The sequence below is a fragment of the Trachinotus anak genome, unplaced genomic scaffold (assembly GCF_046630095.1).
Source record: "Trachinotus anak isolate AG129_WGS33_773 ecotype Australia unplaced genomic scaffold, CSIRO_AGI_Tana_v1 ptg000003l, whole genome shotgun sequence".
Classification (NCBI taxonomy): Eukaryota; Metazoa; Chordata; class Actinopteri; order Carangiformes; family Carangidae; genus Trachinotus; species Trachinotus anak.
This window is the reverse complement of record NW_027273854.1, coordinates 3,825,219-3,843,243: the sequence shown is the minus strand read 5'-3', so window position 1 is coordinate 3,843,243 and position 18,025 is coordinate 3,825,219. Positions and strand designations below refer to the sequence as shown.

The 18,025-nt window shown below is 44.3% G+C and overlaps 1 protein-coding gene across 5 annotated transcripts in view; it reads left to right on the top strand.

Moving 5' to 3' along the window:
- mybpc2a (myosin binding protein Ca) overlaps positions 1-6,915 on the top strand; it is a 54,902-nt gene extending 47,987 nt beyond the window's left edge. For all 5 annotated transcript variants that reach the window (XM_071467082.1, XM_071467093.1, XM_071467072.1 and 2 more), the window contains 6 exons: positions 654-849; positions 1,980-2,119; positions 3,672-3,831; positions 5,283-5,419; positions 6,022-6,208; positions 6,525-6,915. In XM_071467082.1, coding sequence (XP_071323183.1) covers positions 654-849; positions 1,980-2,119; positions 3,672-3,831; positions 5,283-5,419; positions 6,022-6,208; positions 6,525-6,559 — 855 coding nt within the window. In that variant the 3' untranslated portion in view covers positions 6,560-6,915. The remainder of the gene's footprint in view (positions 1-653; positions 850-1,979; positions 2,120-3,671; positions 3,832-5,282; positions 5,420-6,021; positions 6,209-6,524) is intronic.
- The last annotated feature ends 11,110 nt before the right edge of the window (positions 6,916-18,025 follow it).

Here is an 18,025-nt window from a genome sequence, read left to right as displayed (position 1 = left end):
TATGTTTGCCCATAGTTTTCTGTAATGTCTAAATACACTTTGCTTATAGTGGATATAACCAAATAACTGCTTAAGACATCCCTTCTGCTGCAATCTGATAGGGCAGTTTTATTTTCCTCTGAAATGCAAATCAGATCTGTAAACCCTGCAAGTAACAGAGAAAGCAAGAGCTCAAAGGGCATGGGGAGCATCACAGCATTTGACAGCAGCTTGCAAATTGTTGTAATGGTGAAAAGAAGCAAAGCATAAGTAGCAAAGGGGGAAGCCATTGTTATAAATAAAAATAGACAAGAGAAAGTGAGCCTCTGCTCCACTCGCGTTTGAAGAAGCAAGATGAAAAGCATAGTGGGAGACAGAGGACGTGGCTTCACGACGCTCTCCTGGGAGAGAAGAGCACCCACGGCTCTGTGGACAGACTCCACTCATGATGGAGTAGGTTTTCTAACTACAGCTGAGACATGTTTCACCAGAGCGGGACGCCTCGAAACGGTTCACAGTCAAAACATGATGAATTTTTCTGTCGCAAAAAAAAAAAAAAGAAAAAAAAAAGACTCCTTGATAATCATGAGACTCACATATTTCTTTCAAGGTTTCTTTCTTTGAAACATTTCTTTTTTTATTTTACTTCTGTCTTTCTGTGCCTGTAACTGCAGGGTAAGCCTCGCCCCGTTGTGACCTGGTTCAAAGATGGCGTCCCCCTGGAGGACAAAACGGTGGGAACTCGTACCAGTGAAGTGGACAGCATCCTCTTCATCCGCTCGTCGGAGAGGAGCCACTCAGGAAAGTACACGCTGTCCGTGCAGATCGAGAACATGTCGGACAGCGCTGACATACACATCCAGGTTGTAGGTCAGTCCCCGTCATGGCGCCGTCACCATCTCAACTTCTCCTCGACGCTTCCTGTTGCATGTTCTCGCATTAAGATTAGGACCCAGTGCATGGCTCCTGCTTCACAAGGTACCCTGTTAATAACCTGTATGGAGGGAGATGACGGCTTGAGGCCACATCTGTGACATGTCACGAGTTGTCTTTTTCAAATTTGATGATAATTCCTAATTTCATACTCCCAAGGATCTGCGACTCAAAGTAGCAAATCATCAAAGCGCTGATTCCCCTCTCTCGCATAATCCTTTGCTCCTGCACTGCCACTGTGGCCGCCAGCTTTCCCCGTCTTATGGCTCGCCTGCCTGGGTCAGGGTGCTGGGGTGGATTATTTGCTGGGGCTCCACTGGGATTATTTGCGTGTAGACTGGGATCAGGCTTGGATTTTGAGGGCTACTCTGTCACTTCCTCTGCTGAGAAGGTTGAGCTAATGAGAGGCTGTGGCTCCTCTGATCAGACCCCCCCCCCCCCGCCCCTGGCTGATGTGTCACCACACTTTTTCAGCAGAAGACAGTACAGGAAGGATTAACAGAGGAAAACAGTTGTACTGCTCACAGTTTGTACTGTACTCCACAGAGGAGCGAGTGCAGAGCAAGATTAATGACAAATACATTACTCTGTTGTACAGTATTTCTGCACTGCGCTCTATACAGCACAGGCCACACAGAGGGATCGATGATAAACACACTGCATTCTTCTGCTCTGTAATCCAGGCGGACAAAGGGTGCTATTTCTCAGTTTGCCAGCTCTGTGCCAACACAGTTTCCCCACTAATGTTTGCATCTATCACCGACTTTCCTTGAACCTTTGTCTTTTGCTCTGCTAATCTGTCAATTTTTTGCCAAATCTCTTCTGCTGCAAGTGTTGATTTCCTTCTCTCCACGGGACCTCCCTGCTGCAGATCTGTTTATCAATCTCTCTCCCGCTCTACCTCTAAAAGCTTTCCTGCACCTCCACCCAGCCAGGGAGAAAGAGTTAGTTATCTCAACCTGCTGTACAGCGTGTTCTCTCCTGCTCATGACTGCCTAATGAACTTGTCTTGTTCACAGTTTCACACAAAAATCCTCCAACTCTGTCTCCTCTCACAATCCCACCAGACAAGCCCGGCCCTCCCATCGCTGTGCACGTCACTGACGTGTGGGGTTTCAACGCCGCGCTGGAGTGGAAGCCGCCCAAAGACGACGGCAACTGTGAGATTATCGGCTACACCATTCAGAAGGCTGACAAGAAGACCAAGGTACAGGAGAAGAGAAGTGAATAGGGGAGTAGATGTGGGGTTCAGGTGAGGTGACTCACCGTCTCTTTTTATGTAAAGCTTCTTAACAGAATAAAACAAAGTTCATGGTTGTGTAATTTCACCTTGTTCATTCTGTTACAGACTCATTCAGTCAGTTTAGGTCAGTCTGCTATTGGTTTATCAGTCATCTGGTTTAATGTGTGCCGTCAGCACAGTTGACTGGAGCGTTAGTTAATGTGTCCAGCAGAAGTTAACATGAGATGTGGAAATCACATTAGCACTGACTGGACACGAGGGCTGTCACAATCCAGTTTGACAGAATTTGACACACTATTAGTTCTAATTATTTTCATTAGGGTGACCCGTGTAAAGTGTAGATTAATGTTCTGTTTATTCGAGGCTCCGCTGCCTCTTTACTGACAAGTTCACATCAGCGTAAACTGGAATCAAGAAATACACGAAATGCAAAGAAGAGCAAAACTACGGTGGCCCTGAGAACAAACACAAAAACAAAACACAAAAAGATGAACCTGAACATGTTATTCAATCTTAAAAGTGCTGAACAATAAGTGTGCAAATTTGTAGTATAATGCATGTGTTGTAATACATAAAAAAGATAAAAATAAAAAAATACTTTATTGATCCCTATAGGGGAATTCAACATATATTATAATACATCCATGCAAGTGTGTCCATGTCGGCTTCCTCACTTTTTACTGTCCCCTGGAAACACTTCTGCTGTGTTGTATTTGCATCACGTGTTGTCAAATTGATGAAGATTTGAATTCGATTTCTGAATTTGTTTGCGTTTTGTCTGTTTGCATGTGTTCAGTATGTTCTTCAGTGTGTTGAGCCCTCAGAGCCACCGCATGAAACTCACTTTGGTTTCATGATTTCTTCTACATTTTATAACATTAGGAAACGTTACACTGCTCCCAAGTGAACGGGTACATTATACCGCCCGGCTGTGTAAGTATAAGAAAACACACATGCGAACATGTCCAAACAACACCTGTGTGCGAGAACTTTTCAGTTTAAGGCAAATGCAAACTTTATCCACTTTTTTCCAACTATGAAGTCAAATCCAGAAAGTGTTGTTCATGATTTTCTGCCAGTTTTCTGCACAACAGCCTGGTTTACTGACAGGAAACAGGGTGTGCACTCAGTCAGAGGGACAGTGGATCAAGGATTGAATATTGTTCCCATGTTTAAATGGTATTTAAATACTCTGCAGTGACGACTGAAGACACAGGAAGAATATGGAGCAGAAAGCTTAACGCTTGTGTCGTAGCTATTTTCCCTCCAAGTGTCCAGTGGAGCTTCATGATGGTTTAATCTGTACCTGCTCTGAGGTTCGTCACGCAACTGCAAAGCCTCACCGTACTGTCATGGTCATTATGTTTTATAATTCGACTGGATGGACTAGAAGAACATGGAAGCTGGTGATAGAGGATTCTTCAGCTTATCCAGATCTCAACCTCAGCTATAAGCCTCTCTGAACCTCTGCTTCTCCTCCCTCTCTCTCTCTCTCTCTCTCTCTCTCTCACATCAGGGGTGGTTCACGGTGTACGAGCACAACCGCAGGCCCAGCTGCACTGTGTCTGACCTGGTCATGGGGAACGAGTATTCCTTTCGAGTGTTCAGCGAAAACATCTGCGGCCTCAGCGACGAGGCCGGCATCAGCAAGAACACCGCCATCATCACCAAAACAGGTAATGAGACCCCCACAGGGCGCCGCGCGCTGCAACATGACAGCGCTGCTTTCCATGCCAAGGAACATGTGACACACGCTGAGCTGTGGGCCACAGTAAAACATGAACTACTTACACTGAAAGGAGAAAGTTGTCAGTAATGGTGATTAACAATACACATGCTAAAATGACTACTGTAATTTGTTTAATTGTTGGTTGTCATTAATTACTTAAACATATTATAAAAGAAAATTAATTCACGCTGATCGTCATGCTAAACAGAAATATTCTTTGACAGAGTGTTAAATAACATTTAATACCGGCTGCGGATTAGGAAAGCAACTAGGCTGGGAAATTAACACCTGCCACCAGCCAAATGCTGCTAATGTTGTTGTGTTGTTGCATTTGCTCACTCCACCAGAAGATTTGGCAGCCAACCAGCCAATCTCCTTTGTGTTCCAAGGAGCAGTCTGGCCTATAATACTGTGAGAATTGTTGATCATTGTCGCCCACCTGACCTCAGGATGAAACAAAAGTCAGTTTCCTCTCTAGATAATTAAAAATCGTAATCTGTAAATTAATACAATTTGCTTGTATAACAGACTGTGGTGTGGTATTAAAGGAAAAACAATACAGTAAATTATTAATTAAGCATTTCAATAGACTGTTTTACACAGTTATTCAACAGAGACCAAACTAAATATGTAGGTGTCCATCAAATTTAAAACCACGCTTAATTCACCAAATGTTTCTGACTGTCTTTCCTTCTACAGTACAGTATATTTATGGTCTATTGATCAGTGGTGTGATTGATAATCACTGAAGAGAGCAAGTAAATGACCATGATGCAAACATATCTCACAGATTATTCTCTAGTAAATTCAAACTTTAATCTAAATCCATCAACAGATAAAAAGGTTTAATATCCATCTTTAATAGAACTTATGTAGTGCTCAGTTCTTACATCAAGGGTCTCCTGCTGTGCTGGAGCTTTAGCGATGTCCATCACTTGTAAGTCGCTTTGGATAAAAGTGAAATGAATAAATGTAAATGTAACTAATTCTGTTTTCCAACCTCACATACCTTATATAAGAAGACTGGAACCAGCCTCAGACGCCACCCTGCTGAAAACATCTGGTGAATAAAACACGATGCAGCGGAGAAGAATTGTGCCAAAGTTTTTTTTTTGTTATGTACTTGCACTGAAGTTCATACCGGTCTGTACAGAAGCTTAATGCATTCACTTAAAATAACATCTGCCACAAAATATATACACAGAAAAATAATATTAAATACATTGACCATTTTTGTGAGGAGAGGTTTAAGAGAAAAAAGAAATAATGTGCTGTATCAGTGTTAACAGAGCAGATTTTTTCTTTCTCAAGTGAATTCATTACGCTTCCGTAGGTCTGCACCCTGCTGTGTGTTCTTAAGAACATGTAAGTACATGAACCGTTTCTCTGCCTGTCCAGGTCTGGATTATAACGCTGCACCCTTCAAAGAGAAGGACATGAACAGATCCCCCAAGTTCACGGCGCCCCTGGTGAACAGAATTGTTGTCGCAGGTTACACCACCGCCATCAGCTGTGCCGTCCGCGGCTACCCCAAGGTATTTACATCTCTGCAGAATTTAAAAATATAAATATACAAAATATTTGACTGGAGAATAGAAAAATATGTTAATATTGACCATTATTATATAAAACATTTGTCAGATGTCGTCAGACTAGAAAGATATTAAAGATACAGTAGGTGATGATCGAGCTGTAGCTGGCAAATGAAACAAAGCATCCACCACAGCACCATCCAGCCTGCAGACGCTGCACTGGCGTTGGCCCCTGGTCGCTCTGCTGCACCACAGATTTCATGCTTTGTGTTTCTCAGAGCGAGCGTACACGTTTAAAGTGTCAAACAGTGAGTGTAGAACAGTCAGAGGATTTTGATGCCTTTGCAGCAGTACTGTATTTTTATGTCTGAAGCTAGAACAAGAGGTGGAGCAGAAAGATCTTTGAACACACTTTTTTTTTTTTTCGCCGAATCGGCGAAGATTTGTCAAGCCGAAATGTTGACCTAATTTCACCTCTTCCCTCCTCTCTCTGCTCTCCTCCCCTCCCAACCTCCCTCGCTCTGTTTATACGCTCCCTCCTCCTTTTTCTCTCCTCCATCCCGACCAATTTTTGCCTCCTCCTCCTCCAACACACTGTTCCTCAGCCAAAGATCATTTGGATGAAGAACAACATGATCATCGGTGAAGATCCCAAGTTCCTGATGCAGAACAACCAGGGCGTGTTGACTCTGAACATCCGCAAGCCAAGCCCGTTTGATGGGGGCAGATACTCCTGCAGGGCCATCAACGATCTCGGGCAGGACGAGGTGGAGTGCAAGCTGGAGGTTCGAGGTACGCCGCCTGAAATTCTCTTCCCATAATGCCACAGATTCAAAGCAGTGAGCCGGAGCGCGACCTGGGTCTCTCTCTGACAGTCTTCAATAAAGCTCAGCGTGACAAATCTCCATCCCCTCAACACTTTGACTGATCTCTTGTTTGTGAAACCGCAGTTGAAATTCAAGCCTGGCTGCGCTAAAAATAAATCACCTTATTGTATTTGTCAGTTAAAGTTTCGGAGCCGCAGACGACTCCTGAGTGCTGTAGTCTCTTTCAGCGGGATGATCTACCGGCCTCTCGTGCTGATTTCGATTTCTCTTTTTCTCCGCAGCCGTACAAGAGAAGGGAGAGGAGGCGAAGAAATGAGCGACAGCACGAAACAGCAGAGGATACAGACGGACAGGAATAGTAATGGATTATGTATAACGGGATAGTCATGAATAAATATGATTAGAATAGATCACTGGTGAGGCACTAAAGCCAAATCCCCCCCCCCCCCCTCCATCCTGTGCGCTTGCCTTTCACCGCTGCAAAGACGAATGCCACATCAGTAATACGCCATAAATTCTTACAGCAAGCTGCCACCTTGTCACTCCCTGACTGAGAAGACGCCACAGAGTAGTGTAGTAGCACTGCCCCGCTGTGACCACGCACAGATGGATTCGTCTTATCTGTGAAGTGGACCTGTCACTGAACACACTTATAAAACAGCCTTTCATCCATTACGGCTTCCTGTGTGGTCTGTTGTGTGTCCGCGACGTTTTTATGGGTCGGGATGAATTTATGATTGCGATGCAGTCGTAGTGCTGAAACGTGACCGACCGGCTGCACACCTCTGCCCCCCCCCCCTCGCTGTGGCGTCAGGTGTGTGGCATGTGAGCAGGGTCCCGTCGGCCCCTGTGATGGTTGAACGGAGGGATCATTTCTCAGCTGAGCATGGCCGGCATCATGGAGCCACCAGGATTAAAGAGGGTCTTAAAGACCTGCTGGATGTTCACACACACACACACACACACACGTTGACTCACACACACTCTCCCTGTCTCTACCTGCTCCCACATGCTCTCACACTACCATCCTCATGGCGTGACCTATAGCGTTAGGCCTTTACAGATACATGGCTTACGCTCATGCACATGCAAACACAAACACACACCCTGAATCAGGGTCTCATTAGCATCACACACTAGAGACTAATTAATGCACCCATCAACACTGCCCTAATTAGCTCTCCCACGTCATTACTGAGCAAACGAATTACCGCTAATTTACACACCCGCAAAACAAACACAGCACCGTCTCTGCTGGGAGAGTCCGCCGCGGCTCGCCTCGCACACCAAATTAAAGCCTCACCGATGTGCTGCAGCCCAGACCGCCGTCCCAAGTGACCCCGCCCTCCCTCACACACACACACACACACACACACACACACACACCTAACTCGACCATCTGACGACAGGAAGATTTGAGGAAAAGATCAAGTTAGAGACAAAAAGCAGAAGTAGTTTATGGAGTTTGCTGCTGCAGAGCAAACACACCAGCCTCCTCTGAGGGTGCCTCGCTCTCCAGGCCTGTCCCACCTCCGACCACATCAGGTCCTGGTCTCGCGTCTCTCCAGCAGAGGGGGTAAGAGCATAGTGACAAAGACCACGACTGACCATCATTAGTGTCTGTGATGTAATTGAGAGTGGCAGGTTACTAAGAACTATTACATCCAATGCATCACCAACCGGAGCTGCCTACCTGACGGCTTCCAAAAAAACCCAAAAAAAAACACGTGCCAGCCCGATCCTGAGGCTTGGCACTCGCCCTGAAACACTCAGCACTTGTGAGCACAATAGATCACATTCCCTCCTTTACATTGCAGCATGCTGTTAAAGATGAGTGGAAACAGGGCGAGGGGCATAAATGCCCAGATAAAGCAGGAAAAAGCCTCCGGATACCTGAAAGTAGGCCACGAGTGGTTGCACAGTAGACCTGCAGTGCAGCACAAAGCTTAAATTTTCACTCCTGTTGAGCAGTAAGTGACTCCGCGAGCGTGTGCGTGTGGTTGCGCGTGTGCGTGGATTATGTGCGGTGTTGATATAATCTCTTTGTCAGTTAGCCTGAGATGCAGCGTGCTGCGTTGCTCCGCTGATTGACACATGAAAGCGGCGCTGAAGGTACACCGCATGCTACTTTGCATGGAAGTTTTTGGGGGGAAAAACAGATTCTTCAGAAAAACAAGGTGCGAGCTCGAACGCACCACCTGAGCTCTCCCCTCTGTTCCCGCTCTCCAAAGTGATGTTCGGTTGCTAAGCAATCAAACTAATTGTATCTACTGGCATCATCCGCGAGCCTTAAGAAACTTTGAAAACAGGAGAAGGTGCAGGTTTGCAGTGCTACTGTCAGTGTGTGTGTGTGTGTGTGTGTTTGTGTGTGTGTCATCTCCTCGGTTTAAGAATGCTGTAAGTAGTAAGCCAGGAAACAAAAAAATAATAGAGCATTTTGTTTTCCCCTCATTCCCTGTGACACACCTTCAGGCTCTTTAAGTTTGTGATGTCTGAATGAATAATTAATGAGGAAGCATGGCAGCCCAGGAGTAAACCATCGGCTTCTTCTTCACTGTATCCTCTGTGCTGTCTTTCCAATATTAGAACAGGCCTGCCTCAGACGAAAGACGAGACAAAAGAGACTGACAAGACAAGTCTCACCACCAGGCGAAAAAAGGGAGGGAGAATCAGTGGGGGTGCGAGCACTGTTACGTCTCTGTGTGAGTGTGTGTGTATGTGTGTGTTCATGAAAAGACAGACAGGAGATACCGGAGAGACAGAAACAGACCTCCTGAAACAGTAGGATGGAGGGAACTATAATTATGCAAGTAATTATACATGAAATCACAGACTTGGAGTGAGAGAGGAAGAGATAGAGGGAGAGAGGAAGAGCACTGGAGGGAGAGAGCCTTGCAGTGAGTCTCATCCGTGTAATTACAGTATAAGAACTAAGTGAAACAGAGGGAGAATACATACACACACACACACACACACACACATATATATATATATATACAGGACCATTCTACCTGTTTTCTCTGCACTGCACAAAATGTCCATCCACCTACTTTAAACAGTGCTGTGCCTTTAAGCACATAATCACACAGACTTTCTGTTTTCATCTTCAGTTGCCCTGTTTTTTTTTGGGGGTTGCCATGTTACGCCCTATTGAATACCTGTATGACTTATATCCTGTGTCATCGTGTTCATTGATTAAAGAGCCTACACCCTCCCCGAGCTCACAGCCCATATAATGAGCACAATGTATCTGAGGGGGTGGAGGCGTTAAAGGAGAGAGATGCCCTCACATTTCACAGTAATGACAACTTCATGACTGCGTGTGGGTGACAGCTCCGTCCGCGCCGAGGGCGGCTCAGTGTCGTCGCGCAGAGGACATCTTTACAAGACGCTGGTCGGGGTCGGCAGGGTTATATTATCGTTCAGGTTGGAATCGGAGGGAGGTTGGAGGAGGGACTTGATTTGCAAGTTCAAGCACCAAGTCAAGACCAGAGGTGTAAATCAGAACTTTTTTTCAACATTTTGCTTTTGTGCAGTTGTTGACGCTGTTGACGCTGTTGACAGGAAAACATGAGAGAGTGAGGGGGATGCAACAGTGGTTCCTAGATGTTGCAACTGGCCACAGGGACAACCTGTCAGATTTTGGTTTATTAGCTTCATAGAGTCCCTGGATAGACACGCGAAGACAAGAAACAGAAGCTGTAGTGCAGTTATATACAAAATGAAACAAAGCAAATGATACTGAACTGTAGGACTGGGCAGAGCTGACAAAGGATTAGATTCCAGATCCAGACAATTCAACTGAGTGCAGCCAGATGTATCTATGATGGTTGTGTTTTGATCAGTACCCAGAGCTCATCATCGTAGGTGAGCTGCAACGTAGATCAAAGTGGTTCCCTGTTCATCACGAGAGTCTGATACAAGACCGTTACCGCTGCTGATCCCACAACAACCTCCTGACGGTTTACTACGACACTGATGGACAAAAACGTGAGAACGTCTTAGTTTGTCCTACTGTGGACACAATATCTCAGTAACGCCAGAACGGAACTTCTTGGCACAAACATTTACTTGGACTCGAGGATGAACTGATTAGATTTTGTTGGTCAAAGGTCAAAGGTTGGTACGACCTCACAAAACACTTTTTAGCCATTACTCAAGACTTCACACAGCAGTTATGACAAAATTCACTCAAATTGTTAATATTTTATATAACTCTGGATAAAAAGGGATGAAATCTGAAACTAGTCTGAGTGGCGGAGACATACAACTGCGAGGCGGTAGTTCTAGTTTGAACCTGTCTTAAAATAAAACTCACACAGCCATATATATATATATATATATATATATATATAAAGGGTCATAAGATGTTGTAATCATCTCTTCCAAAGGCGTATCCTAGTGTGAGTAAAGGATCAAGTCTACAGTCCTCTCTCTTAACAGAAATGAATCCTAAAGTTCAGCGAAAGCTACAAGGATCCAAGTGTGTGAGTTAGTCGGATCAAGTTCATCTTCAGTCTTTCTTTAGCACAAAATTATCTCTTTGTTAATATTCCTCCACTGCAGCTCAGCATGGAAACTCAAAGAAGAAATTTTGTAGTTAAAAACCTTTGAAACATCCCGTCTTGATTTGACCAACTCAACTTCAGCTGATCTTTAAAAGCCATTTGTGCACATAAAGAGGTCTCATGCTGTAGATCAACCCTCCATTAAAAAAAAATTTAAAAATCCAACAGACTTGACGAGGCTCAACCCTGTTGGGGTTTAACATCTACTGGTAACACATCTGATCATTTCTCACCAAAGCTGCAGCAGCTGATTTGTGATGGAGCGTCTCATTCCTCACTGTTCCCCTTCATAGTCTTAACAGGCTGCTCTCAAATCCACAGCATTGATTGCTCTCACTGTAATGAACATGTCTGCTGAATTACAAATTTTGTTCAGTATTGATTAATATGATAGAAAAAGGTGTTAGAATCAAGTCTGGAGTTAGGAATTATGAGTTTAACCCTTTATAGCTATAGGTTGCTATGTTGAAGTGAGAATACAATAAATATAGCCAACAGAAGGTTCTCATAAGTAACATGTGTGGGTGCACACATGCATGCATATGTGTGTAGGTGTTTAATGTGTTGGCACACACAAATGAGCCGCATACTGGGTGTGTAAATCCATCTGCGCAGTGTGAAAGCAGTAGCAGCCTGAAGATAATCAAAACATATGCAAAACGCTGATAAACTGCACTGATAAAGACGAAGAGTGGACGAGACAGACACTTAATAGGATCGCTGCTACACAGTTACAACACTGCAGCCTCAAAATCACTGCATAATGAGCTGCTCCAGTGAAAAGCATATGGTGAGCTTGACAAAGCCTCAGAAGGAGGATTAACGGAAACAAAATGTAATTAAAGAGAAAGATTTGGGTTTGTTGTTTTGTCCGTTTGTCTGTGAGAGAGACGGAGGACACCCTCAGTCCAGTATCTGTTGTCAGCGTGACATGATGGTGGATCTGCAGCAGCGACTGTGGTCAGTTCTGCACTGGAATTATGTCCGATGATTGATCTGCATGCTCATGTAACAGACAAGTACTATGAGGCCATTTCAAATGGCAGATGCAGCCTCGGGTGCAAACACTGCTCCACCATGACGTATCCACACACACACACACACACACACAGACACAAACACGCACTCTTACAAGAGGCAAATGCATGACAAGACTCTGTAAGTACTAAGACATCATCTGTGATCATATATCACAGATGGATCTTTGCTGTCTGAGCTCCAGAGCAGATTGGACTGCAGTCCTCAAAACACAGATGCCGTAGGTCTGCAAGGAGGTGTGAGGAAAGACACACACACACACACACACATCTATCTATTGACTGTGGGAGTCTGTCATTGACATAATGCATTCCCTAGCCTCTTAGCAAACCTCAAGCATCACACCTAAAGGCCTGACCCTGACCCTCAAACACCCATTTAGACTTATTGGGTCCAGAATCTAGCTCCACACAAAGCTGTCAGACCCCACATGTGTAGTGGGCTCCTGGTTTTCAGACCTCATGAATATAGTAAAACAAGGAAACACACAGATGCACAAACACATTGAGACAGCTGCAACACCTGAACACTAGGGGCCAGATGCATAAATGATGCATACACACAAAATCCATGCGTACGCCATGTCCCGGGTTGGAATTGCCAAGTTAAGATACAGTGAAGCGAAAATGCAAAATAAAGAGGAGACATGTCATTAACAGACAAATTCACACAGCCTGAATTCATTATTATCATTATAAGGAAATTGTGTTTGTGTACTCATTGTTTCCTTTAGCATTGACATTATATCCTCATTATTTATTGTGAGGTATTCTGTAAACTGTCTCCCGTCTCGTAGCCGAGTTAATGTCTCTCGTCCCAACAGATGAAGGTCAGAGTAAAACAGGACTTCACAGTCAGAGTTATTGTACTAAAGTTTTTAACGATGAGCTTCTGTTTTTAATCCGACCAAACACTTGTGAAGTTGTGTTTCTTTAGTGTCGTTCTTTTCTGTGTCATGCCTGATAACTTGTGGCACAGACAGTGTTTTTGTATGAAAACTGATGGATTATGGGAGTGTCTTCATCCATTTCTGGCTTAGTATGGGAGTGGAAATGAGGCTCGTGCAATTTCTTAATAAGTGACATTTATAAAATGAAATCACACTCCTGTGTAATTCTGACCAAAAGAATGTGTATGAATGTTTCTGGTTTTGTGTGAACACATAGTTTTAGTCATGAATCTACAGAGTTTTATAAAATCTGACCCCTGGTGTTGCAGTTGCAAACCTGCGAGCAAGTGAGAAGAAAATCCATTCTTCACAAGTAATGGATAAATAGTTGAAATAGCTAAAGGTCTGAATTGTTAACATACTGTAATTAGTGAATGAGCAGCTTCTGCCACTCCAGTAGAGGGAGTGTGACTGAAATCTTCAACAGGCTGATGTAAAGGTTGACAATCTAGTTTCAAATCAGTTAAAGTCAGTTAAAGTGGATGTTGTCACAGGGCTGAGGGGGGTACATCAGACAGAACAGCTTTAGGAACCACTGCTGTACGCCAATTGCACTAAAAAAAAAAGGCAAGAAATACTTCATGGCAGCCCCTGTGGGAGGCCAGACTGTGCACACTGCAGGACACTTCGAAAGTATTTTTAATCTGTTCCTGCAAGAAAATAAAAATATTTCAAATTTGGAATGACTCAGAGAAAATGTGGAATTGTCTGTCATGGGAAACCAGATGTTTTGAATAAAACTTTGTCTCAGCTTTGTCTCAGATCTAAACATGAAGATTTTTCACTTCCCTCGCAGAACTGGAGGTTTTCATACTTGAAACAGGCTCCAACAATCTCACCACACGCAGTTCAAGAAACAGCATGAAAGCTTCCCAGGGAGGACCGGAGCTGGTCGTCCTCCTTATTATTCACATATTGTTGGGGGGTACTTCTTTTTATTTTGTCACCCCCCCCCCACTCCTGATTGTGTTCATTTTGTTCTCCCTGCATGTGTTTGATCATAATGTTCTCACCTCTTCTGGCTCCTCATTATTAACTCCCAGCAATCCTGCACCCACTGAAGTTGTCTCCGCAGTCTGTCACAAACTGGATCGGTCTACGATACGACCCCCCCCCCCCCCCCCCCCCGGCAGCACTAACTACTAATCTCTGCACTTGGGGAGTTTTTCCTCTTCTCGTAGGCTCCTCTGCAACAGAAAACCCTCCCTCTTGAATTAGATTTGCTTACTCGTCCTCACCCGTCTTCAAAGGCCTCAGATAACTGAATATACCTTTTATTCATTTCATGGCACTGTAATTGTTTTTTTTTTCCCCAGTGAGCAAATCCTGAGCAGGTCTTTGGGGAATAGAATTGCATATGTGGCTGCGCTTTCATCTGCATTATGTTTAGTAATAGTATTATTATTTCAGGGTATTGTTTTTGGTCTTTTTTTTTTTACTATTTATTATATTTTCCTGAGAGTTTTTCTTTTCTGCTTCTCTCTCTGATTTTGGGGCCAGCCTTGTGCTTCAGGTGAGAGGGACTCATCTGCTATCACAGGGTGGAGGAAAAAAAATTGCCTTGAGGTCCTCCCATTAAAACAATTACGCTAATTTCACTTTACTTGCTAAAGAAAAAAAATAGAAATGCTTTATTTTATGGAATCTAGGGTTGGAAAAACTGCAAGCAGAGAGAAAAGTACAGTACATAAGAAAAGGAGGAAGTGTGAGTCAAGAAGAATAGTGATTAATGTTTCTTTGATGAGGGCAGCTTAGCATTAAAGGATTTCTGCTCATCCTCCTTTACCATTAACGATGGGAAATATTTTATCTGCCCAGTGTAGAGAGTGATGTTATTAGTTTCCCTTTGCTTGTATGACCACAGCTTTACAATTAGATCTCTCAGATAAAAATCAAAGCCTTTTGACGCATCAGAGCTGTGGCGAGATATCAATTATTACCGACGGATCTAAAATAGGACGGATTAAATTTCACAGTTATGGCACTTCTTCTTCTTTCTTCCCTCTTTGGCACGCATGAGAAGTCGCACAAAGCGTCGCTGGTTGCATTTCTGTGTAAATGTTTTCTTCACATCTCTTGTCTCAGTCAGCAATGTCACGTTCAAAGCCTCGGTGTTAAAGGAGCTGCTCTGATATGTGCCTGAAAAAATACAAATAAACAACTTTTAATAGCTCTTGGATGATAAGTCAGATCCAGCTCACTGCAGACATGGAGGCCAGTCAAGTTTTGAGGCCCTTCAAGCAAACTTCTACTTTTGGGAAATGTTTTATTACATAAACACAAACCATGGTACAAGCTACAGAAAGCTCTATGCTGTTTATATGCTTGGCCTCCATTTCCTCTGAACAGGGATGTATCAGGGTCTGTAAATGAGGCAGGAAATGTGTTTTAAATATGTAATTAAATATGTAAATATTGTGGACAGTCAGTGGTGAAAGCTGTTTTAGCTCACTTGTCTTTCACTGGAGCACCTGTGACCTTTAAGATGAACTGGACATTTCTGCATATTTACAGGTGGATTTTGATCAGTTTAAATACCCAGACATTATATAAAAGATGTCTTTAAGGAAACAGCATCATGTTTACCTCATTTCTTCTCTTTCCACAGGAAAAATGTGCACACATCCAATATAAAAAACTCTTTGCAGGTCAATTTGTTTTTAATAAAGGTTGCACTTTCATCTCTTTCTTCACTCTTTACTTGTTAAAAAAATACTTGCTTCATTATGTGCCTGTATTTGTTCTTTGCTCTTATAGGTTTAAACCTTTTTCATGTTGTGCATAATCAAATTGTGTCACAAATATTGTATTTTGTAATGTTATACTTCAGTGTTCCACTTGTTACAAACACATTAAAAATAGAGCAATAAAAAAAACATAATGTTCACAAACACAGCAAATGAAGTTGGGATGCTCTTTTCAGGGCTGTTTTAATTTAGGTGTTAACTATTACTCACTGCAGCTTTAAAATGAAACCAGAATCTAAAATTAGATGTTTTAAGGGGGAGGTTTGTCTGGCTGGAGGCTCGTGGCTGCAGTAGTGCCAGGCCCAGTCAGGAGAGGGCTGCTGTGACTGGGCTCCAGTCACTTCAGTCTTACTCCAGTTCACATCATCAGGCTGCATCCCGGGGGAGGAGTCAGACGTTTGACAGACAGGCGTGCAGCTGAAACACTTGAGAGGACAAGCTGAAGGTAAGTAGAGGAGGAGGAGGAGAGGCTTAGGCATCATGGTACCAGCCCATAATCATGTTTGGTTCTTGCAGAGAGTGCACAAAGAGTGGATGCAAACATGCACAGGTACACACACACACACACGCATGTGTTAAAGACAATCGGCTCACACAGCCTCACAGCCAAAACCTATCAAAGCTCAAATCCATGCATGATGCAGATTTACCCGGGTGCAGTAATGGCAGGTTGGGTTGCATAAAAAGTTGAGTATCTCTCTCACACACACACACACACACACACACAAATACACACATACACACAAACATACAGTACGTTTATATACTAAACATATATAGACATATATACATGTGTAAGTGGACTGCGACAACAATATGGTCTATACTGGGGGAGAAAAGGGAGAGTAAAGATAGTGTGAGGGAGAGGGAGAAAAGAGGTAGAGTGAGGGGACGAGTGCAGCAGTTTTGAAAGCTTGGCTCCGTTCAAATAGTTGCCATGGTTTCGAGATGTTTCCATGGAAATGCTAGCTGCCAATAAAATGAATTTGAGGAGGATCTTTGCAGCAGGTTGGCAGGAAGGTGAGAGCGATGCGGGAGAAGGGGACGACAGGAGCGGCAACGGAGTGGGGAGGGCGGAGAGGGGAGGGAGGGGAGGGGGGAGGCCTCTCCACTGGTTTTCCTGATGCACCAGTCACCTGCATGGGCGGAGGACGGGGTGGGGTTGTGGGGGTTCAGGAGAGGAATTTAGGGTAAACAAGGTAAGGGGAACATGCCATGCAATGGAAAGCAAAAGGCACCGAGACTATTTCAGTCTGCATGGGTTGCTATAGTAACCGCGGCCTCACAACTCAGAGAGCAGGTAAATACATAGGAGCCTGGCTGGTCACTGATTAACATGTGTATGATCACAATCACGTCTGTGTGTGTGTGTGTGTGTGTGTGTGTGTGTGTGTGTGTGTGTGTGTGTGCGCGCGCTGGACAGAATGCGAGCAAGGAAGAGTGTGTAAGAGAGCATGTGCGTGAGAACGTGTGTGTGTGTGTGTGCGTGCGTGTTGGCGCACACAAGCTCAACTGAAAACACTTTCCTCTAACTCTCTTTCATGGAAGCGGAGCCAGTGAGGGGAGCTGAATGCATTAGCAGGGCGCCGACTCTGACGCACATTTGTTTATGTGTGTACGCGAGTGTGTAAGATCAAAATGTTTCATACTTTAGCTGCTCCTTCAAGGGCTAAACAAGGCTTTTAATGTGTGCTCAGCCACTGAGTGATGTCTGCTCCCCTGTCCCGCTTCCTCCTCTCCTTCCTTCCTTCCTTCCTTCCTCATGCCCTACGTCTCATTCCATCTCTGTCTTCTCTCTCTTTTACTCTCTCTCTCTCTCTCTCTCTCCCTCTGAAGGACAGAGGTATTCCCACATTTCTCGGTCGCCATGGCAACGCTGCAGCAAGAAAGAAAGAGGCCGCAAGAGGAAGGGGGTGGTGGGGACGTGGGGGTGGTTGGGTGGAGGGGTGTGAGGCTGGGGATGTATGAACAATGCTAATGCTACTTCACTGATCATCGATTGTGTGTTCCCCACCCCCCCCCACCCCTATGCCCCCCACCCAAACCCATGACACACACACACACACACATTTATTTCCCTCTTTTCATTTGTATTGCTCTCTTTCCATCCTCATTACTCTCACGCTCCAGCCGGCGTCCTTCTCCCTGTGGTTTTAAAACTCAATCTCCACATAGTGCTGTCATTGTTATCATTATTATTATTGGGTCATTTAGCAGGCAACGTTGGTATCCATGGCAACCCGGAGTAGTGTCAACGGTTCCTTGGTGAATACCAGTATAGACAAGCATCCATCAATATCCCAATGACTCATTATCAGTCTAATGGTGAGGCCGCTGCTGTCACACCAGACTATAAATAATGTTGTCTCATTAGGCGGCGCTGCCGCCACCGCCGCTCCATGCGTAAATAGGTCCGATGTGTGCGGTGTGGGCGCGGAGGTGGGGTGCCCCTGCATGGTTAATGAAGTTTGCATGTGCAC